General features: G+C 36.4%; 1 protein-coding gene across 4 annotated transcripts in view; it reads left to right on the forward strand.

The window, feature by feature from the left end:
* The first annotated feature begins 4,872 nt into the window (after positions 1-4,872).
* LOC145769694 (dynein axonemal heavy chain 7-like) overlaps positions 4,873-26,270 on the forward strand; it is a 56,630-nt gene continuing 35,232 nt past the window's right edge. For all 4 annotated transcript variants that reach the window (XM_082581370.1, XM_082581371.1, XM_082581372.1 and 1 more), the window contains exons 1-30: positions 4,873-4,993; positions 5,795-5,955; positions 7,039-7,260; positions 8,986-9,119; positions 9,222-9,365; positions 9,623-9,818; positions 10,213-10,332; positions 10,932-11,115; positions 11,517-11,696; positions 12,895-13,047; positions 13,347-13,460; positions 14,150-14,277; positions 14,854-14,947; positions 15,249-15,458; positions 15,671-15,791; positions 16,114-16,276; positions 16,780-16,915; positions 17,699-17,827; positions 18,532-18,666; positions 18,864-19,012; positions 19,192-19,378; positions 19,666-19,796; positions 21,735-21,862; positions 22,044-22,177; positions 22,697-22,837; positions 23,885-24,097; positions 24,359-24,468; positions 24,845-25,013; positions 25,374-25,566; positions 25,983-26,088. In XM_082581370.1, coding sequence (XP_082437496.1) covers positions 4,982-4,993; positions 5,795-5,955; positions 7,039-7,260; positions 8,986-9,119; positions 9,222-9,365; positions 9,623-9,818; positions 10,213-10,332; positions 10,932-11,115; positions 11,517-11,696; positions 12,895-13,047; positions 13,347-13,460; positions 14,150-14,277; positions 14,854-14,947; positions 15,249-15,458; positions 15,671-15,791; positions 16,114-16,276; positions 16,780-16,915; positions 17,699-17,827; positions 18,532-18,666; positions 18,864-19,012; positions 19,192-19,378; positions 19,666-19,796; positions 21,735-21,862; positions 22,044-22,177; positions 22,697-22,837; positions 23,885-24,097; positions 24,359-24,468; positions 24,845-25,013; positions 25,374-25,566; positions 25,983-26,088 — 4,397 coding nt within the window. In that variant the 5' untranslated portion in view covers positions 4,873-4,981. The remainder of the gene's footprint in view (positions 4,994-5,794; positions 5,956-7,038; positions 7,261-8,985; positions 9,120-9,221; positions 9,366-9,622; positions 9,819-10,212; positions 10,333-10,931; positions 11,116-11,516; positions 11,697-12,894; positions 13,048-13,346; positions 13,461-14,149; positions 14,278-14,853; positions 14,948-15,248; positions 15,459-15,670; positions 15,792-16,113; positions 16,277-16,779; positions 16,916-17,698; positions 17,828-18,531; positions 18,667-18,863; positions 19,013-19,191; positions 19,379-19,665; positions 19,797-21,734; positions 21,863-22,043; positions 22,178-22,696; positions 22,838-23,884; positions 24,098-24,358; positions 24,469-24,844; positions 25,014-25,373; positions 25,567-25,982; positions 26,089-26,270) is intronic.

The raw sequence follows: 26,270 nt of genomic DNA on the forward strand, positions 1-26,270 counted from the left end.
GCACAAGAAACAATAACTTAAATTGGATATCAAACCTCAATCATCTTAGGCTACTGTGTGATGTGCAGTCTAACCATGGAAAGAGCTCAACACCTGCTCTCCTGGGCCACATCGAAACGGGCTTTTGCCTGAGGATGGGTTTCTTTTATGTCTGGTTTTCTTTCTCCATCCTATTATTATTATTATGACTGCTCATCCACATCAATACTGGAACTGGCAAATTCAATCCACAACACTTTTCATTAGGCTGTCATTCATTACTACATGTGTGCTTCTCTTTGTTTTTGTTTTATTCTTTGCTATTTGTTTTTTGGGTTTTGTGGCCGTGCTAAGTACTGATACATAGCCTACTACATAATTTTTCATTCAGGCACGTTTTAAACCTTTCAAGGTTTTGCCACCTTTTCCCGTTTGTTAACGTGCTGGTAGGTCTATATCGATTTTTGTAGTTAGTATCTTTTTCGTCCCGGACGCGTTAATGACGAAAAATAAAATGATTGATTGACTAAGCCGCTGGAAAATTCCAATTGCTTACCGGTACTTTAACTCATTTCATAAAAAAATTATAAAAAAAGATGGTTGGCTTAACAAAACAAAAATTAATGCAAAAGCTACACAACTTATTTGTAATATCCTACTGTTTTTTCGTGGTGTAAACCAGAGCACTCACTAAAGCTCTAAGCCAACCGATGGTTTGTTATCCATCGCCTAACTAGCGCCAACCTCTCAGCCCTACTTGAACACTCAAGCGTCACAGTAACCATAACAATCAAAATCATTGGTGTATGACTGAAAAGCACAATTTATTGTTCTCAAAGAAAGGGTTTGATGAAAAATAGTTGTGCACCTCGTCACTCAGATCAAAATATAAAGAGTGCAAAACGTAAATAATAATCCATCTCAGACCAATTTTAGAAGACTATTTTTTTTTTCATTTTCAGTGCTATAAATTAACTTCAATGAAAACAGAGAACAATCAAATAATTCTTTTACCGCATTTCTCTCGCCCTCGGGTCACCTGGATACGGATAGTCGTCAGACCACTCAGCATGCGACAACTTAGCAAGTGCTTAAACTCAACAATTAAATTTCAGCTACTACCCAAGTCAATAAATGAGATTTACGTACTCACGTCGGACTTGCTTGGTCATCGCTTGCAAAACTGAATATGCGGACTTGTGACATGCCAAGTAATGGCTTGCTGAGTTGTTACTTACTCAGTTGAACCAGTTCATCATTTACCAACTTGGCCACTTGCTGAAATGTTGCTAGCTCAGTTGTCACTTGCTTAGTCCACAACTGCTGACTTGTAAGAGATTCCATCTGGTTAGGGCACAGATCTCATCAATCATTTTTTTATTTTTTATTTTGATTATGTATGGAAAAATTGTAGCAGTGCACGAATTGCTGCGTAATCGTTTCAAATGCTGGCGACCCGCCGTTTATAAATCAGTGGAAGCAAAACCATGCGATGCAATGCTGGGACACCTAAATTCAAAAGTATCGATCTTTACTTGGAATTGAATTCAAAAGTTTTATTTTTATATATAATGGTGGTGTCATCTGCAAACATAATTGCAGTTCCGTGTTGAAGGCAGTTAGGAAAGCAATTTACATCAATCAGAAATAGAAGAGGGCCTAAGATAGACCCTTGTGGAACACCCAAAGATATGTTGTTAACATTAGAAGATAATGTGCCATTGAAAACCACTCTTTGTTTTCTATTACTCAGGTAACTCATGAACCAGTCATAGGCCACGCCTCTTATTCAGAAATGATACAATTTAGTTAGCAATATTTTATGGTCAATGGTGTCAAATGCTTTAGATAAATCAAGAAAGATTCCTAATGCAAGATGGTGTTCATTGAGTATACTGGTGATACTTTCTATTAGCATTGAAGCAGCATGGCTTGTGAAATGATTTTTTCTGAAACCAAATTGATTGTTATAGAAAAATTTATGTCTAATTAAAAACGAGTATAATCTGTTGTACATGATTCTTTCTAATATCTTTGAAAAAACAGGTTTTGAAAAAGCAGTTTATTTTTTTTGTTTGTAACATTTTATTTTTTTTTATTTTTCTTTATATCTTAAATTTTTCTGAAGGTGTTGCAACCGAGCCAAATTTCTTTCAAATCAATACCTTACTTCGGTCACAAGCACGTTTTAACGTTTTGTCGCTTCTACCTTTTTGTCCACCTTTGCTATGTTGACGTGTATTGTTTTTGATATGATGGTCAGAAATAAAAAACCACTGAACTGAAAAGTAAATTATAAACAGCTGAACACTAAATTGATGCCCCCGTAGTCTGTATAAAAATGCAAAAAATATTTAAGCAATAAAAGGATCATACTTTTTAGCATTTTTGTGAATCTCTACCAGGCAATCGGCAAACCAAGAGCAGTAAAGTTGTAATTTCGTTTTTTGTTGTCAATCTCCATTTTTTTTATTTCGTTGTTCTTTCAGCCCCATGCAACAGTGGTTAATTTTACAATGATCGCATGTCAGGTAAACATTCTTTGACATTATCTGTTTCGACGCCTTTTTTAATTGTTTGCCATTTTGACATTGATTGTTTTCACTGTAATTAATCGAAACAAAATAAATTGTTTGATGGTAATATTCAGAAATAAAAATCCTGAAGTAAACTATGTAGCGCCATCTAACTACATCTTTGTTGCTTAGTGACGGAAAGGCCACAGGCGGTGACCATATTGTAAAATCTAAACTTGTTCAGCTGTTTGGTCACTAGAATCAAAATCATGTGGTATTGTAAGATTAGGATTCCAATAAGAAGAAATGTATTTCAAAACTTTTGAGAAACTGGTAACACCGAAACTAAATGAAAAATATGTCAGCTTTTGCTTCAATGAATGTAATTTCATTCATTTTTGTCATTGAAACATTTTTCAATTTCAAAAATATTTTATTGAGAAATCTTTTTCAGACAGAAAAAAAATGATTTGAGCCTTGTTCTAAACAGTATGCTGTCAGGTTAAGTTCAGGATCTATAAAAATACGCTGCAATTTTTTTACATGTTTTTTACAGGAACTGTTAAAATATGGTCTCTAAATATAATTTTGGTTATTATTTCTAACAAAGTTATTTAAAGTTCAGTTTGGGTGTTTTTTAGCTTGTATCCTACTATGTTAATTCAGTTTAGTTGGTTCTGTTAATGAAATAATGTACACAATCATCACAGACATGGTTAAATTGTAATTTGCACTACAAGGATGGTAGCAAAAAAAATGAAAAAGTCACAGCATTGAAAAAACGACATTCTTCAGAATATGGGGTTTTAAAGTTTAAACCTATACAACCCTTTAATTTATTCCAATTGTTTTTTCATATCAATCGATTGATACGTTTAACCAACTGCCCTAAAAAAAATGTTATTGTGAAAGGGTGTTATTGTTGGAAATGTGTATACGCTAACTTGGTCACAACAAGCATTACCGTACAACCATGTGATACAATTCTACAACTGTTTACAATTCTGGTTAAACTTGGGAGAGTTGAACTGTGTCCTGTTGCATCTGTTTGCCTAATAACAGATGTTGAATCAGATGCATGAAGATACGTTGCGTAGCAGATGTTGAATTAATGTAAAAAGCAATTGATTTGCTGCCTGGGTAAGCTCATTGTGTGGCATGTCTTGCAGGTGAGATACATTATGGAATTAAAGTTTTTTTTTTTTACGTTTTGACCATACGCATCTGCCTGGTGACCCTATTTTCTACACTTCATTTTGAAGTCGCAAACAATATAGAAGGAAAAAAGAGACATTCCTTACCTTACAGGCTTATGTTCGTCATCTGATTCATTTAGTTTTGCTTACTAACATCTGACTGAAGGCAATTATATATACAATAAAAGAATAAACTATGTAAACGAGGAATGAATCTTGACACGATTGTCGATTATCCAAATTATTCCTTTAACTGGACAGTTACAGATTAACCGACAGTTATCTTAAGATTTGATAAGATTTGGTTTGAGATTTTTAATTTTGATGCAATTAAACAATTGATAAGTTTAAACAGTATGTGATTAAGTGGTTTTGTCTGTATAGCCTTTTATGCTTTTTTTCATATTGCCCATATCTTAGAGTTTTGTGGTTAATGGCAAAGATTAGATGGTAACAAAAACCTGTCATGTGCAAAAGTGTAGCTAATTATTCAAAGCTACAACAATTGGATAAAAAAATCCTGTCCACTTGTGAAAAGCAAAGTTTTTAAAATGCGTTATTAGAAAAATATGTATCAAACCTGACTTTTGAATGACAGTTTGAAATCAGAACTACAAATGATGGTATTTTGAAATGTTGTTGATTTTACAAGTTTATTTGTAAGCATGCAAGGCTATGGAAGTTGTTAAAATGATTTTGCAAACTGTAATTGGATTGTTTTTTTTAAATGTTAGATAATTTCTTACACTTTTAAGCATGAAAAATGAGAAGCTGGGGTAATAATCTCAATCTTTTACATTCCATACTGAATTTGAATTTATGAATCATTCAGACCTCCAATAAACGATAAGTTTCTGGGCAGCCAATTTGTAGCAAGAATTAACAGCGATAGACACGTGTTTCGCCCATGAGACTGTTTTTTTTGCACCTTTTTTGCAGTATTGCACCGTATTCTTGACACTTGGGTAATCGACCGCCGCTTTACCAGTCAGTTTAACTCTTATCTTTGTGGAAAGAAAAGAGCCAACAAATGCTAATTGACTTTCAATAGTATATATTTCATTTTATTGTATCAAATATAGTTATTACTTTCTAAAACCTCTACAGCCTGTTAAAGGAGGATCATCAGAAGGTCTTTATTGAAACAGATTTTGTTATATTTTAGATTATTGTATATTCTTTTTGTATTGTTTAGATGAGCAAATTGTACAGTAAAGGTGCCTCTTTGTTGTAATTGCGTGTAATTTTTGGCACTTTGCATCTTTTTGCAAGTGCATTACTGTAGGAAAGATGGATTATCAGGTGAGAAACTTTATGTGCATGTTTTACATAATTCTTTTGCTTGTGGGTGCATGCTGACATGCTTTTTTGTAATATATAAACAAAGTGAGGTATTTATATATTATGTGTGTTTTCTTAGTTTTTAATTCATTGCATGGTCACTGCAGCCACTGCTAGAACAGTAAAAGATAGATTGATATACATTTGAATCTTTATATTTTACACTTATAAATCTTTAAGCATTTTTTTCAAATGTTTTTACTTTGTTTACAAACCAGCATTAATCTAAACTCAGCATTAAGATTAAGTTTTAAAGAAAATAATGTTGCTACTGTAGGCCTACTTACAGTATTATTTATTTTTATGAATAGTTAATTCTATCCTAAGTTTAAAGGTTTTTGTAAGGTTGCTGATTTATGAAAAAAATATCGCTTCGGATTAAAATTTATTTTTCTTACATTAGTTAAATACAACATTTATCGCTTTGGTTGTTAATGAAAATAAGTGAAGGCAATTGTTATATTACCAAATAAGAAATAGTTTAGTTTTGTATTTATTATTCCATCAAGTATTTCTGCTTTGATTGTAGATAACTTGGTGAGTTCATCAGTACAGCATAGTACCAAGATACACTGTTATAAACACTGCTGTGAACAACTTCTTGTTCACAAATGTGAATTCTGGAAGATAAACATAGCACTGGTCATTGACTATTAATACCAATTGTATTTACAACAAAAGAAATTGTTGAATCTTTTTATTACTGCAACATGTTTTACATGTCAATATTCAGGTTTGATCAGTCTTGGTTTTGTAATTTAGACTTCAGATAATCTTGTTCGCTCAAATCGAGTGAAACTTTCTGAACCCCAAACATCAAAATTTCTTCCACAACTTCCGCAAAAACGAACCAAACCTGCATGGGCAAGTACAGCTCCTTCTTTTCTTCTCAATGGAAACCCGCCAACAGATTTACTTGGACGGTAATTACTGTTTATGAAGTAAATAACTTTTTGAAATGTAAAATATAATTTCATACCCAAGCGTTTTTATCACTGGTAACTACTTTGTAAAGCTTTTGAAAAAAAACAATGTAGTCATTTCAAAAATTAGACTTCAGTAATATTCTTTTGGCTGTGTTCATATCAATCAAACTGATAGCCTATACAGGTGGCACAGCAACCAACATTGAATTTTTAATGCTATTACAACGTTTTGATCGCATTGTATTACATGTTGAATAATGTACCATGAATGTTTGGCTGCATTCAGGAGCTATATTTTCAAACAAGCCTATTATTACAAATATTAAAATGTTTGCTCCCAACAGTTGCTTTTGCCATACTAAAATTTTCTTTCTAGCTACATCACTGCTATAGCATATATGTTTACCACAATTCAATTGCATGCCAACCTCTGTTAGATTGTTCGAACAACACTGTCAGCACGTATGGAAATTTTATCACATGAAAAAATAGTGCACATACATGCTATTGAGTAGAACTTCCATGTTGTTGTAATTGAAGTATTTTGTGGCATTATCAGATTTTTTGGTTTGCAATATTATTATATATTTCTTATTCGACACTTCTATTAGTTTAGTGTACAGTATTTTGTTATTGAAATAGAGGTTTGATTTCAAAACCTTGACTTTTTTCATGTTTATTATTTGTCCAAGCTTCATATGCACATGTTGCTAATCAGGATTGTAATCTTTATGAAATTTTGTTTGTATTTTCTGATTTTGGTAAAAACTTTTTTCACCCTAACACTACAATTTTTTATGGCATTTAGTATAATATAGTTTTTTTTTTATGTACGGTATATTTTTTTCTTTTGTAACGTCATAGTCCAAGTCTATCATAGTTTCAAACCTTGTAGTACGATTAATTTTATCAAACCATTTTTGAAAAACATTGTAGCAAATCTAATTACAATTCAAGATAACGATTCACATATTTTTTTGGTTATGATGTTTAAATTGAATATCTGTAACAATTTCCATACATGACATGTTTTTGATGTGTCATAGTTTTAATTTAATTTTTTTTTGACAAATTATGTAGTGACCGTATTGACATAGTGAAGGAGCTGACCGCCAGCCCACCCAAACGTCCAAAGCCACATTCTCATCGTCGCAGCAAGACATGGGAAGGAAAATCACCACGACAACGCCAAGCCCATAGCCAACCAGCAGGCCCAGGAGGGGCTGCTCCTGCCACAATGTCATTCAGTCACCCAAAGAAAGACAGAGAAGCTTTTAGAAGTTCTCTTGTCAACATCATCATGTATGCTTGTACTTTTTTAGCACTTTATTTGTAGTTATAATGATGTAGCTTAGATAATGTTAAACTTAACGCTGGCTATAAGTTTATGTCGAAGACTAGAGTAGTTATTAGCTGCACAATTTGATGTTTCAATGTTTATTCTCTGCTGAATGTTTCAGTGGTCATACTCGGTGACTTGGAATAACGTTTATCTTGAATGTTCGACTGAAAACGCATTTTTGAAGTTTGCATCACTGATGCAGGCCTGAACAGTGAACACCAAGGTTGATAATGCAAAACGTTCGCTCGAGTTGAGGTGTTGCTGCCTGCAACCTGTTCCATCTACATTCCACAAGTTACCATTGAATAGAGATTTGTCAATTTAGCACACCTTGAAGTGCACAGCTCAAATGCACTTTGAAGCAGAGGTGTACGGATCCAAGATTTTTAGGATCCTGATCCGATTCTGTTTTTTTCTTTTTGAGATCCGGATCTGGTCTGGATTCGGCAATTTATAGATATCTCACATCCGGATCTGGTCTGTATACCTCAGATTTGGTCTGGATTCGGCAATTTCTATATATCTCAGATCCGAACTTATTTTTTCTGTTTGAAGTTTTATTATAAAAGTATTTCACCTCATGACAGATTCATACTTTTTTTCTAAAAGTAGTTTGCAAAATAGATTCATCAAATTCAGTAACTCATAGCCTACTACTTGATAGGTGTATAATACTTAGCCTACTACTTGATAGGTGTATAATACTTAGCCTACTACTTGATAGGTGTATAATACTTAGCCTACTACTTGATAGGTGTATAATACTTGGCCTACTACTTGATAGGTGTATAATGCTTAGCCTACTACTTGATAGGTGTATAATACTTAGCCTACTACTTGATAGGTGTATAATACTTGGCCTACTACCGTGCATCAAGCATTATTACCTGATCACCTACCTCTTATAGCACTTTTGGTTTGTACATAACAAGCATCTTGACTTGTAATGTGTTTTCTTTTTTCCGTTCTTCCTTTAACAATTCAGTGCATAGCAAAGCAATAACTGAAACACGTAGGCTGTAAGCTTAATACAATAAAGTCTATCATCATTTGTTAAATTAACGTTGACCAAGTAGCCAAACTTGTAGACTACATTGTAACCCACCTATATTTATCTCTCTAACATTAAACATTTTCAAAACATACCGGTACTACAATGAACATACAACAAGCAAAACTAATGATTAGAATTTGGAAAAACTATGATCTAACAACTTCAAGTTTGACCTGGCTAAAACTTCAGTGTCGTCACAAATGGAATGGTTCAAAACCTTCTCTGGGTTTAGAAATGTTGCCGGACCTAAAAAATTTAATATCTTTGTGTCCATAATTTAAAAAAAAATCCATGCAAGTTTAGAATCCCACCCGGATCCTGTTCACTTCTGCTTCAAAGAGAGTTGATGTGCTACCGCTCGAAATTTCAACTTTGTGGTTTTGTTACTTCTATCATTTGAATTATTGGGGAAGACTTCGCGCGTTATAAAGCGTTGAACTCTTGTTTTTCACTGCGGCAATGCATAGCGACATAGTCTACAAATGTGTACCCAACTGGCAAAATTAATCCTTTTCACATTGGTTTTACGTTTGCAGATGGTAAATCAGTACGAAAGGCCAGTTTTTTTAGCTGAGTAAACGACATTGAAGAAATCGTCAATTTTAAAAAAATGAATTTCTTGGCAATGCAGGCAGGGTGAAGAGAAATCAAGTCGACCAGGCAGTAGTGATATTGATGTTTCCGTCGGCCGCCCTGGATCTCCAACGAGCGCAGAAAAAGACATACTCAGATATTATTATTACATTCACAATGGAATTGATACAGGTTGTTCTTTTGATTGGTTTTGTTTGGTTTTACAATTGTATATAAATTACTTTTTTGCAAATTGTAATGATGGATACATAACAGTACGATTGTATTTTACAGAGCACGTTGCGCCGATGGAAGATTCGTGGCTTGAGAATGTTTTAACAATGGTTCCCAACCGACTTAAGCGACTGGCCGCCTCCATCGAGACACTTTCAGATGAAATGAGAGAAGATTATCTTCTCTCTGTCAAAAAAGCTATTGGTAATGCTTTTTTTTTTTTAATCTTTGGAGGACATTTAATTGAGCTAAACCTGCTTACTGTGTTTTGTTTCTAAACGAGCAAAAACAGCAGCAGACACCGGTGAAGGTTGATGTCAAGTGGTGAGAATTATCGTTGTACAGAATACAGATGAGTTCACACAGCTTTTGGCATTTGATGTAGGACCTGCAGTACTTCACTAGGTACATTGTGAGTTAATTTAATCAGATAAAGTAAGGTTTTGAATTTATTATTTTAGTCGATTTTGTTCTCCGCGATCCACGAGAAAAAGAAGATGAAGAACCAGAGCTTCCTCCTCATCGAGCCGAGCTGGAGGTTGTTCCTAAGCCATGGTATCGATCCTATGTATCTGCGAGCAATGCGATTAGAGATAACTTGAACGTTACCAACCCTACCATGATGTCGGTGCTTGATTTATGGCACGTCTCTTTTGGGTGAGTTGCTTTTGCAGTGTGGTTAGAAAAAATGGGCTTATTTCTTTGCCATACTGTTTTTTGTCTCTTTTTTGAAGTAATTTATAGCACTTTTGCTAATCTATAACATAACAACGAAAAAAATATGAGACATAGATGAGTTTTATAGCGTTTCCGTTTGCACGAGTGCGTTTCATACACATCAAGCGACGATACAATGAATGCTTCTTTATTATTGCTGAATGGTAGTCGAGAGCAAAGAATTGGTTACACTTCTCTTATTTGCATCATAAACTAGGTGTGAAACAAACTTTATGTATGCGGTTATGAGTTATGACATACTCTGTCATAACAGTTGCGTTCGTAGTATAATTACTATGCACTGTCAGTGTCACACCGCTTTCTATTTCATCAGCCGAATGAGGCTCGTCGACAAAGAGGAGTTTCACAACCGTGAAGAGTCAATGGAATTGCCTACCTTCCAAGGATTGGTGATGAGGCACATTGAAACTGCCAAAGAAAAGCTGCTTAAAAAGTAAGAATCTTTGAATGAACCAAACATTGCGAGTCCATGTATTGTTGTGTATACCTAGCGTCATTTGATTTGCCACCACTTTAGTAAAAATTAGTCGGCTGCATAACTGAGCTGCACAACCTCTGATAGGATGCTCGAAAAGGCGCCGGTTCGACACCGTTCAAGAACACGCAGTTGTGTTTTTGGCAACACACTTAAAGGTATGCCTGAAGGTGGACACGAAGATTGGCTTCCTTGCGTTTTTGTCGTTTCAATTTAAATTGGTAACCACCGGGGTTAAGCCTGGATACCACACCACCAGTAAAAAGTAAAACCAATAAGGGCTTTCAAAACGTCCATTTTACTTTCCAATTTTTAGGTACTAAAATAATATTTTACAGCTACTCTGGCCACTGTTACAGCATTGCTGCGTTTAATTATTTTTTTGCTACACGATAAAACATCACTGGTCGGGACACTGACTCACTTTTGTGACATGATTTCAATTGATTTTCTGTGTTTTAAGTACACTTATTCTGGAAAATATGAAAACACAATATATAATACGTATTTTGAAATCTTGTGTGCAAAAAACTGTAGCCATTTTGTTGACGTTTCAGGTGGTTCCCTGAAGTTCAGAACATTTATTACCAAGGCAACAAGAGAAAGCAAGTTCCCAGCAACCACAACGAATCAAAGTTGAGGGCGTTTTTTAACTGTGCGGCTACTCTCATGACGGAACAGCTACAAAGTCTCTGTCTTCATTCACTCGAAGATTACACTGATTTACTCGCTCAACCTCCAGTACGTATCATGTATCGATGTTTGAAAGACGTAAAGTGTTTAGTTACCCCGTCATGGACCTGTTCACCCATGTCACTTCTTTTTTTGCATTTTCTTTTCTTTTTTGTTTGCTCTCTGCTAAGATTAATTAATTATTATTCTTCACGCCACGAAAGAAAAGCATTTTAATATGAGGCCAGATTGATTGTTTATTGACTGTTTTAAAATCTGCACAATGTATTTGAAGAAACTTTGCGCTGTAGCAAATGAGCAGCTTTACACTCATAGCTTAACAAGACATTTGGAACACCATGTAACCTTATTGAAAAAAAAGATTTTTTTTCCTTTACTGTGTTTTTCACACACCATACTTGAGGTGCGTACGTGCAGTTACTTTAACTCAAACTTCTTCGCCTTCACAGGAGTCCGTCCGAGCGTATGAACATCCAGGGTTCATCATCCATCTAATCCTGGACGGGACAAAAGTAAGATTTGAACCCGATTTTCCCGACTTCGAGCTCGTACTTCTCAATGTGTTTGACGTCATGGTGAAAGCTGTCGGAGTTGTGCCAAGAGTGGAGACGAAGCTTTATTCGGAATGGGTGAGTGTCGAGATGCAAGAAACATAAAGTTTAGGCGGAGAATATTATATTTTTTGTGGAGTCTGGACCACGCTTTCACATCGCTTGTGAATTGTAATTCAATTGTTCAATCTTTTTTCTTTGTTACAAAACCGTTTTGAATAGCTCTATTGTTGTAACTTTGTCGAACGATGCTCTTTGTATCACGTGAAACTTTTGTTTTGTAGATTTTCGAGTTTTATGTTGCATTTTCACTCAGCAATGTTTTATCGACGTGAAAAATGGAATTTTAAGCCTACGCTGAGACTAGTATTGTTTGACCGTTTTATTTTGCGCACTTTTTATCTTTTGACATATGATGTGGCATTGTTGCTATGCACTTACGCCACCACTTGTAATTTAATACGTCTTCTATTATTTAAGATACTGTTGTGCTTTGCTTGGAGATTAGTTAATTACTTCATTGCACATTGGTTTTTCAAAGAATGATTCGTGTTGCTCTATCACCCAGGATTATGATTGAACAATGACTAAACTATCGATATATTTTAAAGTTTTTAGTAGACATTTTGAAAAAGATTACATACTAAAAATATGAAAGTTAATAGCCGATTATTATTATTATAGGCGAAACAGCTTCTTAAATTTAGAAACTAACTTTTACCCTGATTCATTCTGTATTTTAAATTACCCCATGCATATTTTAACTTTTTACTTGTGATCTGTCAACGTACTGCAGATTTCTCAGCTGGCCAAAGTTGTCATTGTGACTTCGTTTCAACGTCTAGTAACGTTTGCACAGTGCAACAACGAGAAATTTTGTTAATTGGGCAATGGACATGAACATTATATTCTGCTGAAAACACGTCTGACCATCGACATTGTGGAGAAAAGGGAAGAAACATCTTCTGACAGATGTCAATCCCAGATCAATGCTTGACATGACTAGTTGGTTTCATGTTTTTCCGTGAGAATGGATTTATTTTCACGCGACTCGGTTCAATCTTATACAGCTAAAAAAACATTTTAACCCGCTAGGTCGTCGTAAGTTAATGTCATTCCAATAATAGACTTTTATTTTGTTTTTAACAAGCAAGGTAAGATTGAAATGACTGACGTGAAAATTAATTTATTTGTATGGACGGTGTCGATTATTATATTTTTGATGCTGTAGTTAGTATCTTCTTTATATTGGCCTGACTACAATATGTTTCTTTAGTCTGGAAGCAGTACAACATTGAAGCCTGTGATCCTGGGTGATATCATCAACAACGTCAAGGCCAGAGTTCGTGCTGTCATAGCGAAGGAAAGTGTTGAACCGAAAGAGCACTTGAGGTCATACGACAAATATCACTTCTTGATAAGCAGACAAGTGAGTTGCTTATTGATCGATTGGTTGCATGAGGCCATTGTACAGTGAGTATTCTTTTTTCACCAACAAGTTCTATAATATAAATTTTTGTATTATTTTTTATTAATATTAGGAATAATAGCAAGCCCATGAGTAATTCAGTAATGCAAACGCATTGTGCTTAAGAGCACTGTGGACAATCTGGTTCTTTTATGTTTATTTGCTTTGACCAACGAAGTTATTTTTGAACAGCACTAGCGGTGTTTTTGTGACCTAAGAATATACTAAAGTACATAAATTTAAACTGTGTCATTTAACAGGCAGATGCTGACGTGGATGATCTTCTTACGCAAGATCTTTCCTTCACCGACTACTTGAAGGAAGTTACCAAATACCAGAAGCTGGCTGAAGAAATCACTTTTTCTTCGAGAAAGGTTATTTGCTATTCTGCTTACAGAAGCGACATCGTACGACTCATGATCAGTGTTTCAATATTTCTATTTTCCTTTTGTGTTTTCGGTTCTGACGTCATCGAATTTCTTTCTTTATCGATCTCCGTGTTTCTACTTTACCTTTTCGTTAATTAAGCACGTTACTTTTCAATGCAACTTAACTTCTTTGAACATAATATAGCACTGTTGAGAAGGAGCGGTCTTCCTGACGTCAGCACTACCTGACTCCTCACTATGATATAGAACAGCGAGCATAGTGTTTCACTAACCATACCGGTGTAGCCTCCACACTCGCCAAGACTTTTCCAAAAACATGTGTTTCTTGGCAGTCGGCATACTGATATGTGGCATGAATTAGTGGTGCGATACCGATGAGCCCAGCCTCATGCACGAAGCACGTGTCTATCGCTGTCAATTCTTGCTGCACTCTACTGCCGAGAAACATAGCCTAATGTAGCAAACAGACAGAAAAATTTGAATGGTGGTTTTGTTAATTTTGAATTTCAATTTTATCCCAATGGTTTAAGTTCAGATAAATTATTTTGGATGGTTTATGTTTTGTTATTCTTGCACTATGTCACTCTTGCACTCTTTCTTAACAGGTATACTTTATATCAGACGCGTGTTTCTTAACAGTTACAATTTATAGTTTCACACAACGATTTAAACAGGTGATTCGCTTGGGAATGTTCGAGTTGCATTGTAATGAACTGATCTCCGTGCTGGCGAAGAGAGCTGATGGCTTGGCTCAGAAGATGCTGATCCAGATGAGCAGGAAGCATCAGGAGGAAAACGAAAGGTCAGTCTTTGTTGTTTTATTTTTTATTTTAAAGGACCTCTTTGCAACTATGTTTGGTTGAAATTTGTTTGCAAAGTGAAATTTTGTGCAAAGTAGTCTTGTTTGTTTTTCTGGTTGTGATGTTTATTTATTTTAAGTTATCAGTAGCAATTAAGTAAAACTAAAACCTACTTACTACAGCGATCTGTAAGCATTTCAAGTTTGCTTATGGAAAAGGTCTCATCAACTACGTGTTAATTCTAAATAACGATAAACTTGGCTTGCCTCATTTCAAAATAAACCGTGTTTCAAATTAGCTGGTCAATTAATTTCCTGGCGAAAACACGACAAAATAAAAAGCTAACGTAGCTCTTCTACCAGGCATGTGCCACCAGAGTATAGCCTACATTTTTAGTTTTGTCCTGGGTATCACACTGGGCGCGAAAAAAACACGGCTGGCCGTCGGTTGCACATGTCTGCTATCAACTTTCGTAAGTGCAAATAGCTTCGTTAGTTTAAATAATGCAAAAGTTTCTTTCAAATTAGAATTTTCTAAGCTTTCAGCGATGCTAAGTTAAACGTATTTGGTATGTTTAGTTTGTGTCAGCAATACGAAGTCATAGCGAAAAAGGCATTGACAACTCCTTCCAACACAGAGGAACTAATTGAACTGCAGACCTATGTCAAGGCAGTAAGTATACCTTGACACAAATACAGATGATCTTATTTATCATTAATTTTTTTCAAATTTTACCGTGTTAGGTATTGATATGTCATTGAGGGTTATTCTCAACTGCTCATCAGAAGCATAAACAATTAATTTGGACGCATTACAACAAATAGATAATATCTTTAAATCTGTCTTTTTACAATATATAATAAGCTGATTAAAGAAACTGCTGATGTCGGATTATTGCATAGCAATAAAATATTGGATAGTTGGGTTTTGCAAAACTTTATCACACAATATTGCAATGCGCCATGTTTGGTAGGTGCGTGCCAAAGAAATGATTGAAATGGAATCGAAACTGTACATGTGCAAGGAAAGACTCGGATTCTTGGTTGACTTCACCTCTTTCACGCCCCGAGAGATGAGACTTAATAGTGAAGTCTTCAAATGGCATGAAAGGATGGACAGAGTGTTTGAAGACCACGAGCGAATTGTTACCGAAAAGCAAAACCAGTATCAGGATGGATTGAAAGTAAGACATGTGGCAGAGTTTAGTTCTGAAAGTTTTTTTTTTTCTTTCTACGGTGGCATTAAAATATTTTTACATACCGCACTGTCAAAAGCTTGTAATGAACCAAGTTTGAGCATGCAATGTATTAACGCGAAGAGAAAGTGTTTGATTGTAAAAAAATTCTGCAACTCATTCACGTTGATCTTACACAGTAATGTCAATCATATCCTCAGCTTCGACGAGAGAGATTCATGGAAGAATTAGAAGGTTACCAGAAGCAGTTGGATGAATTCAACTCATTCGCTGACGTATCTGAAGTCAACAGATACCTGAAGAAAGCGCAAGCTCTAAACAGTGCGTATATGCTTTCTGAAAGTAAACTAGACTACAACACAATGGCCGTTGTAGCGAGTGCAGCTACTCTGGTGTATGCAAAGAGAAATGTGAACTGTGTTGATTTGCTACAATTTGAATAAAGTCTTACAAGCTTTCCTTTTTTATTTTATATATGACGCTATTACTGAGTTTGCCCTGGATGATGCATTTTTAACATTATTCCAGTTGTGCTATTTGTTTGAATTGATGATAACTTTATTCCACTTAAAAATTTTCTAATTGAAAAACATTTTTAGCTTGCTTGATATTTTGTCCTTAAGAAAACTTTTCTTGGTTTCAGCGCGCTTGGAAACTGCCGCGGAAAAGATTGAGCAGTTCAACATTGAGGAGGAAGCTTACGGATGGGAGATGAGTCAGTATCCCATCAGGAAGTCGCTCGTTGCCACCGTCACTCCTTACCTGAAGCTATACGAAACCACTGTGGAGTTCACAAATAAACACAAGTAAGCTTTATGTTGATTTAAATTTCATGGATATTTGCAAATTCGTATAGAATTCAAATCCACAGTTTGGAACTCAAACTTTTTATAAGATTTGTAATGAACTTTGAAGTAGCTGAGTCCGCCCACCACGTTTCTGATTGAAAACATGATACATTTTAATGATGCGAACAACTTTGTTACCTCATCTCAAGATATTATGAGTGACGTTTTGCGTTATTTTAACTCTTCGTCGATCACACAAACCGACTTCTTCAATAAAACCATTTGTCTATTTGTTATCTGGATGACAGAGCAGAGAGTTATGTTGCTGCTAACAACTAAACAAGCTACATGAAAGTTTTATGATTTGAAGCAAAAGTTTATTTGTCATCTTTGGAAGTAATTATCTACATATCGTGACATCATACTAGTGTGTATCATAAAACGTGTTGATAACATCCTATATTAGCATCGTCTTGTTTTACCAACAGGCTTATTACACGAGCGAACTGTGTTTTTTTCAGAGAATGGGTGGACGGCACTTTTGACAAAGTTGATCCTGACACTGTTGAGCAAGACATAGGAAACTTCTGGAGAGGTCTTTACAAGCTGGAAAAGACTTTCTCTGAAAATCCCAATGCTAAAGCAATCGCCGAGAAGGTAGGGACTGTTGTTGAAAAATTACTGAAAAGAAGCAACCCAAGGAAATTTCTTCTTGCGACGCATTATACTTCATGGCATAGCTTCTTGATGGTTGTTGAATCACATCCTTAAGATATAAGTCTATTGCTTACCATGAACATGGCGCAAATTATCACTTGTGAACGGAATCTTCAATATATCGTATAAACAGTTAAAAAATAAAGACTGATGATAACTCCATTCCAAGTTCTACGTAATGTGGCGTGATGGGTTAGGTGATTCCATGATTAGTGAATTATGTCATGGGAGTTGGGAAATGACAAAGTTTGTGGTGCAAAATTTTATCATATGTGATTCGCTCATTGTGTGTCAAACTTTTTTGCCCTTGATATTAAAAACCTTATACATTTCTGGTACAAGCTAATAAAAAAAAATACGAGGGCGACTTAAAAAACTTAACTGAAATTTCAAATAGAACTTTTTTTCAAAAGTAGTGTTATTTTCTAAAGCTTCAAAAGTACGTCATTTTGTCATTGGTGAATATCAGATATTTTGAAATAAGAGGCCCTTATCATTTAAAGAAAGTGTGTGTGTAGTTGAGACCTGCATAGTTGAAGCTCAGCAGTATGCATTACCAAATTTCCTATTGTTAAAGCTAGTTCCAGTTAACTTAGTCTAACATTTTTAAATGTTTGTGTATTGATGACAGGGAAATCAATTTTTTTTTCATCAATCTTTATCCGCTTTAAATTTATTTTTTACATAATTTTTCATGTGCATTGACTGGCGTCTGTTTCTTAGACTAAAGCTCGTGTAGAGGAGTTCAAGGAAAACATTCCATTGGTTCAAACTCTCTGCAACCCTGGTTTGAGAGACCGACATTGGACGCAGCTATCATCGGCCGTTGGGTTTCCTATCAAGCCTGACGAGGTTGGTTGTAATGTTAAATCCGTACTTTTTGCCTTGTTTCAACCTGTACGTTGCATTATTTTAACGTAACGAGATGATTGAGAAATGAAAGATCAGCACCTGCTGCAGCTGATAAATTGGAACTGACAGTTCATCGAAAGGACATTTGATGTAAATTTCAAAAGGTAAACTACATGAAATTGTTTTCCTTCCCATTGCAGTAGTTTTTGCAAATTTTTTAAACAAAAATTATTCTCAATAATCCGTTGGGTCGCGAAAATTCCAACTCACCGAAGCTTTGCCACCTGCTTCTTTTTAGAACTTAGTTTCTTCGGTCAATAAACGCAACCATGTCTGCACTCATATCAGACTTTTTAACTAAATTGCACTGAAGGGATAACTGCACAGTTTAACACCGAGGTGTACATTAGTAGGCTTCCTGTAGATGTCTCTAGGCTACCATCTCCCCATTCAGCACAGAGAGCCTACGCACATTCTGAATGAAAGAAAACATTGTGGGTAATTACACTGGCGATATTCTGTCATCCGAGTAAACGTTTTATAGGTCGATATCAGACTAGCTTCTTCACTCCGAGTGGGAAACGTTCAAACGGGGAAATACAACAACCAAGTTCTATTATTTATTTGAGGATTTCGACATTTTTAAGACTTGTGGAAATTGTCAAACGGTGTGAAGTTTTGCCACGTTTATCTTTCTGTTTCAGGAATCAACTCTTTCTAAATATCTGGACATGAACCTGGAACCGTATTTAGACAAGTTTGAGTCGATATCGGAAGCGGCCAGCAAGGAATACTCGCTTGAGAAAGCCATGGAGAAAATGCATACTGAATGGGACGATGTCAGTACTTCCTTATCACATACTTTATGTTCGTGTTACCGTTTACGATAATTTAAAATGCAAAATTTTCTTAATGTATCAATTTAAAGCTTACAAAATACAAAAAAGCTAAATTGTTTTAATTAATTTCTCATTTCTTTACTTCATGACTATTTTGAGATGAACAATGAACATTACGTCATTTTTTATGTTATCAGGTGGAATTCAACATGATAGCATACAGAGAAACAGGCACAATGATTTTATCATCAGTTGATGACATTCAAATGTTGCTGGATGATCACATTGTCAAAACACAGACCATGAGGGGATCACCGTTCATCAAACCATTCGAAGAGGAAATAAAGTAAATTTGTGTTTTTGCTTGTTTATGGAAACTAAGTGACCAATGCATATTGGAACGAAAATGATAACTTGTAACCTTTCTTAAACACTTGAAAAATTCAATATCATATTGACTGAGATATCTGCAATTGTTGTCATGCGTTATTTTATAATTACATGGTTTATTTATTTTTTGAATAGAGAGTGGGAGGAAAAACTTTTGCTTCTGCAAGAGATTCTTGATGAATGGCTTAAGGTCCAAGCTACTTGGCTCTACCTGGAACCGATCTTCAGTTCTCCTGACATCATGGCACAGATGCCAGAAGAAGGAAGAAGATTCACGACTGTGGATAAAACCTGGAGGGACATCATGAAGCAAGCGATCGTAGTAAGTAGTCTTTGATGTCTTCTGTCAAGAAGAAGAAATACATTACGAAATTCAGGATTAAGTTTGTCAACAGGCTTTTTCAGTCCGAGGATAAAGATTTAACTAACTACTCAGCCAGCTTGGCTGCTACATGTACATTGTACAATCAAAATACTAAAATTTAAATCTGCTGCCCGAGTTCATTTCTATGCTAATGCTTTATTGCCCGAATAACACGTTTGGGCGGTTTAGTTTTCCTTTTCAGTCCAACATTAAAGAATTTTATGAACATGCGCTTCCATCTACAGGACAAACACGTTCTTGTTGTTGTGTTGATCGATAAAATGTTGGAAAAACTGAAGAAATCAAGTGAACTGCTGGACCTCATTCTCAAAGGACTGAACGAATACCTGGAGAAGAAAAGACTTTATTTCCCAAGGTACGAAAAGTTATCATTCAAACATGTAGACATGGCACCTTTTACCAGCAATACGCATTCCAGTTCCTGTGCTTTATGGTTTATTTGAGGATTGGAAAGCTAAGGATAACTTGACAAGAGTTTCAAGTTTAACACAAAATTTATTACGTAAATAATACCAAAGATGTTAGAAACTATTCTGGAAGCACGTGGCTCTGTTTATCGTTTCTTGGGTAAACGAATTTACTTAGTTAAACAGCAGAAAGGTGCCATACCCGTTCCTGGGATGGTCGGTATTAGGTTCGATACCACGTTGGATCGTACCAAAGACTCTTTAAATAGTTTATTTAAAACATCACTGTTACTGAACTTAAAGCTTGAAAACAACACAGTACTGTACTCGACAGCGCCTTCAACACAGTACTGTACTCGACAGCGCCTTTAACACAGTACTGTACTCGACAGCGCCTTCAACACAGTACTGTACTCGACAGCGCCTTCAACACAGTACTGTACTCGACAGCGCCTTCAACACAGTACTGTACTCGACAGCGCCTTCAACACAGTACTGTACTCGACAGCGCCTTTAACACAGTACTGTACTCGACAGCGCCTTTAACACAGCACTATACTCGACAGCGCCTTCAACACAGTACTGTACTCGACAGCGCCTTTAACACAGTACTATACTCGACAGCGCCTTCAACACAGTACTGTACTCGACAGCGCCTTTAACACAGTACTGTACTCGACAGCGCCTTCAACACAGTACTGTACTCGACAGCGCCTTCAACACAGTACTGTACTCGACAGCGCCTTTAACACAGTACTGTACTCGACAGCGCCTTCAACACAGTACTGTACTCGACAGCGCCTTCAACACAGTACTGTACTCGACAGCGCCTTCAACACAGTACTGTACTCGACAGCGCTTTTAACACAGTACTATACTCGACAGCGCCTTCAACACAGTACTGTACTCGACAGCGCCTTTAACACAGCACTATACTCGACAGCGCCTTCAACACAGTACTGTACTCGACAGCGCTTTTAACACAGTACTATACTCGACAGCGCCTTCAACACAGTACTGTACTCGACAGCGCCTTTAACACAGTACTGTACTCGACAGCGCCTTTAACACAGTACTATACTCGACAGCGCCTTCAACACAGTACTGTACTCGACAGCGCCTTTAACACAGTACTATACTCGACAGCGCCTTCAACACAGTACTGTACTCGACAGCGCCTTCAACACAGTACTGTACTCGACAGCGCTTTTAACACAGTACTATACTCGACAGCGCCTTCAACACAGTACTGTACTCGACAGCGCCTTCAACACAGTACTGTACTCGACAGCGCTTTTAACACAGTACTATACTCGACAGCGCCTTCAACACAGTACTGTACTCGACAGCGCCTTTAACACAGTACTGTACTCGACAGCGCTTTTAACACAGTACTATACTCGACAGCGCCTTCAACACAGTACTGTACTCGACAGCGCCTTCAACACAGTACTGTACTCGACAGTGCACTCGACACACCATGACAAGCAAAAGTCGCGTTGTTCGAAGATTAATGTTCATCTGCGTTAATACAGCCTAATGTAAAAGCGTATTGTAACTGTAAGTAATATAAGTTCTCGTTTGCTGCGGGAGCGTCACTCAGTTTGCAGACCCGCTTATGAAGTAATGTTAATTGTAAAAGTTATCGTCTTAGTAGCATCATTTCTTTCTGTCATTGCAGCTTTTAGAAATTAATTATTTTTGCCAGATCTACCAATCATATTTTTTTTTATCTGAGCTTGCTTACTTTTACCTTGGTCACGACATCTGCACATTTATTAATGTGCTGTGAAAAGCATTTTCTTTCGAATACTGTCCGGAGGTGTTTAAGTCAATTCACAGTTAAGTGATTATTATCACTGTATGATGATGCTGTCTATTTTCAGGTTCTTCTTTTTGTCAAATGACGAGTTGTTAGAAATTTTGTCTGAAACCAAAGACCCGACCAGAGTCCAGCCGCACTTGAAGAAATGCTTTGAAGGAATCGCTAATCTGGAGTTCACTGACATTCTTGGTATGTTTTGTTCGCGTTTAATGCGAACATCACTGCAGCGTTGCTATAATAAATAATTGTAACTTTTTCCTACCATTATGTTTAACAAGCAACAACGTACAGTAAAAATTCCCTTCTTTTTGGTGGATGTTTTTCTCTGTAAGAGATGACGCGCTAAGCAATTCTTTTCTACTTGCTTCAGACATCACGCACATAAAGAGCTCTGAAGGTGAGGTTGTGCAGTTGGTAGACCAGATATCCACATCGAAAGCTAGAGGTCAAGTTGAAAAGTGGCTGCTGGAATTGGAAGCGGACATGGTAACCAGCATAAGAAAGGTAAGATATCATTTGATTATTATAAGCTTGCAGCAAGCGAATAGTTAACACGGTTGAGCTACACTTACATTCCAAACTGCACGAAATAAAATATGATTCTTAAATGTCATTTTTCTTTATACTGCAAAGGCGCTTTGCTTTGTCTCATATCTTTCGTATAGCACTAAAATGTGCTATAGCCTACAAAAGTATTAGATGTAAAAGTCTTTTATGTTGAGCATGAGCCATGGTTGAGTGTACTGTACGCTTTCGATTATGTGTCGGATTTCGTTAAATATTGAGTTCGTCAATTCGTTAAAGCCACGCAACCTTGTACATTACAAACTATCAAGGTTAATCTTCCAAAGAGACTTTTTCGGTTCGAGGATAAAGATTTCCACAAAATCAATCGATCAACTTTTGAGATATTTCCGCGAGTGACATAAAATCTTACTTTGCTGTGTACTTGCAAACAACAGAATTTCTGTACATTATTAATTTCACGCTACGCATGGTGTATTACCAAACAAATAATTCCAGGTCATCGCCGACTCTCTTGAAGCTTTTAAGGTGGAGCCGAGGACTGACTGGGTGAAGAAGTGGCCTGGCCAAGCTGTGCTGTGTGTTACCCAAAAGTACTGGACGGATTCTGTGCAAAAAGCTTTATCCACCGGCCCACAGGTAAATGCCGGGATAATAAAGCCTTCTTCTTCAACAACAGATTGATCATGTTTGATCAGCTGTGATCTCCCTTATGAACTGCCTCCATTTTGTTTTGTACTTTGTTTTTATTAGTGTTTCCGGTATGCTTTTTATTCCTGTAATTTGCTTGATATCGTCAAAATATTTCATTTTTTGTCGTCCTTTTGTTCATTTGCCTTGCACCATCCCAGTTAACATTGAATTTTCCAACGAGTTGCTTCTTGCTATGTGTCCGAAATATCTCAATTTTCTAAGGTTAATGTTATTAATCAGACTCCATTTATCGTTTATTTGTTGGGAAACAAATTCATTTGTTTTTCTTTCCATCCAGCTGATGCGTAATAGTCTTCTGTGACACCACGTTTCAAAACTTTTTAACTTTTTAACGTCAATAAAGCCTAGAGATTTTTTAAATGTTTTTTTTTTAGTTTAAAGAAATTGGTCAGTACTTCAAAAACTTCCTTTTACTTCATAACGAACAATTTATTCGAAACGTTAAATTGATATAAAAAATTTCTTGAATGGCTGGGTCTGATTCTTAAAGTTTTCTTTCCTTTAATTGAGGGAAATTTACGACAAATTTCCTCGAAGCTTCAGTGTATGAAGTCAGACCACGTACAAAATTAAAACAGTGATGTTTTGTCTTGTTTGAGTCGAGCCAAATTTAAAAAAAAAACTCTGCCAATAAGAGAGACGAGGAACTATTTTATGTGAACAGGCAAAGAGAACTCCTGTTATTTTTGATTTTGGTGGTGATATTTTAGCTACTTGTATCCGTTGAGAACCTAAAAAACTGTTCATGCGGGCATTTGCATGAGTTAGGGAGTTCACCTTTTTCTTGCTGTTTGTAATAAACAGATTTTTTCTCATGAGGGTTGTACGTCCTAGCTGTCCTGCTCTGGTGTTGTATGTGTGCACGTGAAGTCAGAGCGCAGTGTGCTTCGGCGATCAGGCACCCTGGGAAAAGATACTCGTATATTTATTAATCCATTTGCTTATGAATGTATTGTTACGTTTATTTTGCAGGCTATGCAAGATTACTTGGAACTGAGCAACTCTCAAATATCCGACATTGTCTACATTGTCCGTGGAAAGTTATCGAAGCAGAATCGCGTCACTCTCGGAGCTTTGATTGTGCTTGACGTCCACTCACGTGACGTGCTCGTTGATCTCGTGAAGAACAAGATTCAAACGGAAGACGACTTTGCATGGCTTTGCCAGCTGCGCTACTACTGGGAAGTATGGGATGCATTGTGTATATTTTGTCTTGTAGGCTAGCATGGGTTGAGGTAATGACCACATTTGCAGCTGTGTCGTGAACAACAATAACGTGGTAACATTACAAACGTTTTTAATGCCCTGGTCGTGGTCCACGCTTTTGTTATTTTACATTACATATCTAAATGTCTCACATCTTTGTGATTTTCTGCAATTTTCTCTATCTGAAGGAAGCACTGTTAAGCTTGTTACTGAAACCTTGTTTTCACTTGCATTTTTCAGGAGAACAACGTCCAGACACGAATGATCAACGCTGGTCTGGCCTATGGTTACGAGTATCTTGGAAACACTCCCAGACTTGTTATCACCCCCCTCACTGACAGATGTTATCGGTCAGTAACTTGCCACCTATCAATTACACATATACTTACGTTTTGGTGTCTTAATACGATATGCCTTCTAACAATTTTGTCCAAGCAACCAGGCACTAGAATCTATGTCTTTTGTCTTTTTTTATTGCCTTGTAATATCAATAATTGTATAAAAATCATGCACAACTGTTTTGCTGATGCTGTGCATTGCGATAAATCATTTTAGAACTTTGTGCATAGAATGTTTAGATATTTTGTTGAACAACAAAAATGTTTCTTAAATAACAGAGCTTTGCTTTATTATATCCAACGTCAAACATTTAATGAGCGAATAACATTTGTAGAATGTTTTAGTGTGCGAGAAGCCAAATGACATTGTCACGATTGTGTTCTACAGGACGTTATTTGGAGCTCTGAACCTGCATCTTGGAGGAGCTCCTGAAGGACCCGCCGGTACAGGGAAGACTGAGACAACTAAAGATTTGGCGAAAGCCATCGCTAAACAATGCGTTGTCTTCAACTGCTCGGATGGTTTGGATTACCTTGCGCTTGGAAAGTTTTTCAAGGTATCATGTCACTACAAAGCATGGAATAACAACTGAAATTCTTTTTGGATACGGATTTACGGAAGAAAGCTGTACATGCGTTGCGAAAGTTCACATTATAAATGCCTAAAAAAACAGAATTACTTGCGTTGTGAAAGTTTGAATAGAATTTAAAATCATCAATCTACCGTGCTGTTTTGTTTTTACAATATTATTGTTCGATCAGATAAATGCATAAATTTTCGTTTGTAATTTAACGTTTTGCTATGAACTATGCGATGGAAAGAATTATTTGATACATAAAACTTTGACAATCTTGGCTTATCTATTCTGAGCTATGTGGTGCAATAACGACCACTGTGACTTTTCCTTTCAATGCAGGGTCTGGCATCCTGTGGAGCATGGTCGTGTTTTGATGAATTCAACCGCATTGATCTCGAGGTGCTATCAGTGGTTGCCCAGCAAATCTTGACCATCCAGTCTGGCATTCGGTCAGGCAGCGACACATTGTTGTTTGAAGGAACAGAAATCAAACTGAACGTCACTTGTGCTGTGTTTATCACAATGAATCCCGGTGAATATTAGAAGCTTGTTGTTTTCAAACAAAGTTTTTTTTTCGCCTCTGTTCGATGAACCCACGCTATTGGTGAATTGATTATTTAGACTCTTTAGAGGATTTTTTGTCTTGCGATATCTAACATATACAGTAGGATTGTACGGACTCTAGACATTACAATCTCCCTGGGATATTGAGATGGCTAGTGTCGGTACAGGATTACAATAGTGATTTAATCTAATACGCTTTTAAACTCAGCCTGCCCGCAACAATGAATATTGTTGCACTTCATCGCCTTGCCTCTATACTCAGTTACTCACTTATACATTCGTCGTATTCGTTCCGAAAGTTGGCGTATTTGGTCTGTTGCGATAATAATTTGTGATTCTTTGACATTCGTTGCTTTATTTGCAACCCCTCTCGCATGTTGATAGGTTACGCCGGACGTTCAGAACTTCCAGACAATTTGAAAGCTTTGTTTCGTCCTGTTGCTATGATGGTCCCAGACTACGCCATGATATCTGAGATCATGTTGTACAGGTCAGTCATTAAAGACGCCATTACACCGATGCCACTAACTACTTACAGTGCCGCTACACTTATTCAGACAGCAACTCAGTCTTTTTTCACATTGATTGCAAGCAGCCTGGTTATGAGTTATAGTATTTTGAATATGAAATATATAACTGTATCATACAGTATAATGGTGAAATCCTGTCTGT

This window comes from Aplidium turbinatum, chromosome 4 (genome assembly GCF_918807975.1).
Source record: "Aplidium turbinatum chromosome 4, kaAplTurb1.1, whole genome shotgun sequence".
Taxonomy (NCBI): domain Eukaryota; kingdom Metazoa; phylum Chordata; class Ascidiacea; order Aplousobranchia; family Polyclinidae; genus Aplidium; species Aplidium turbinatum.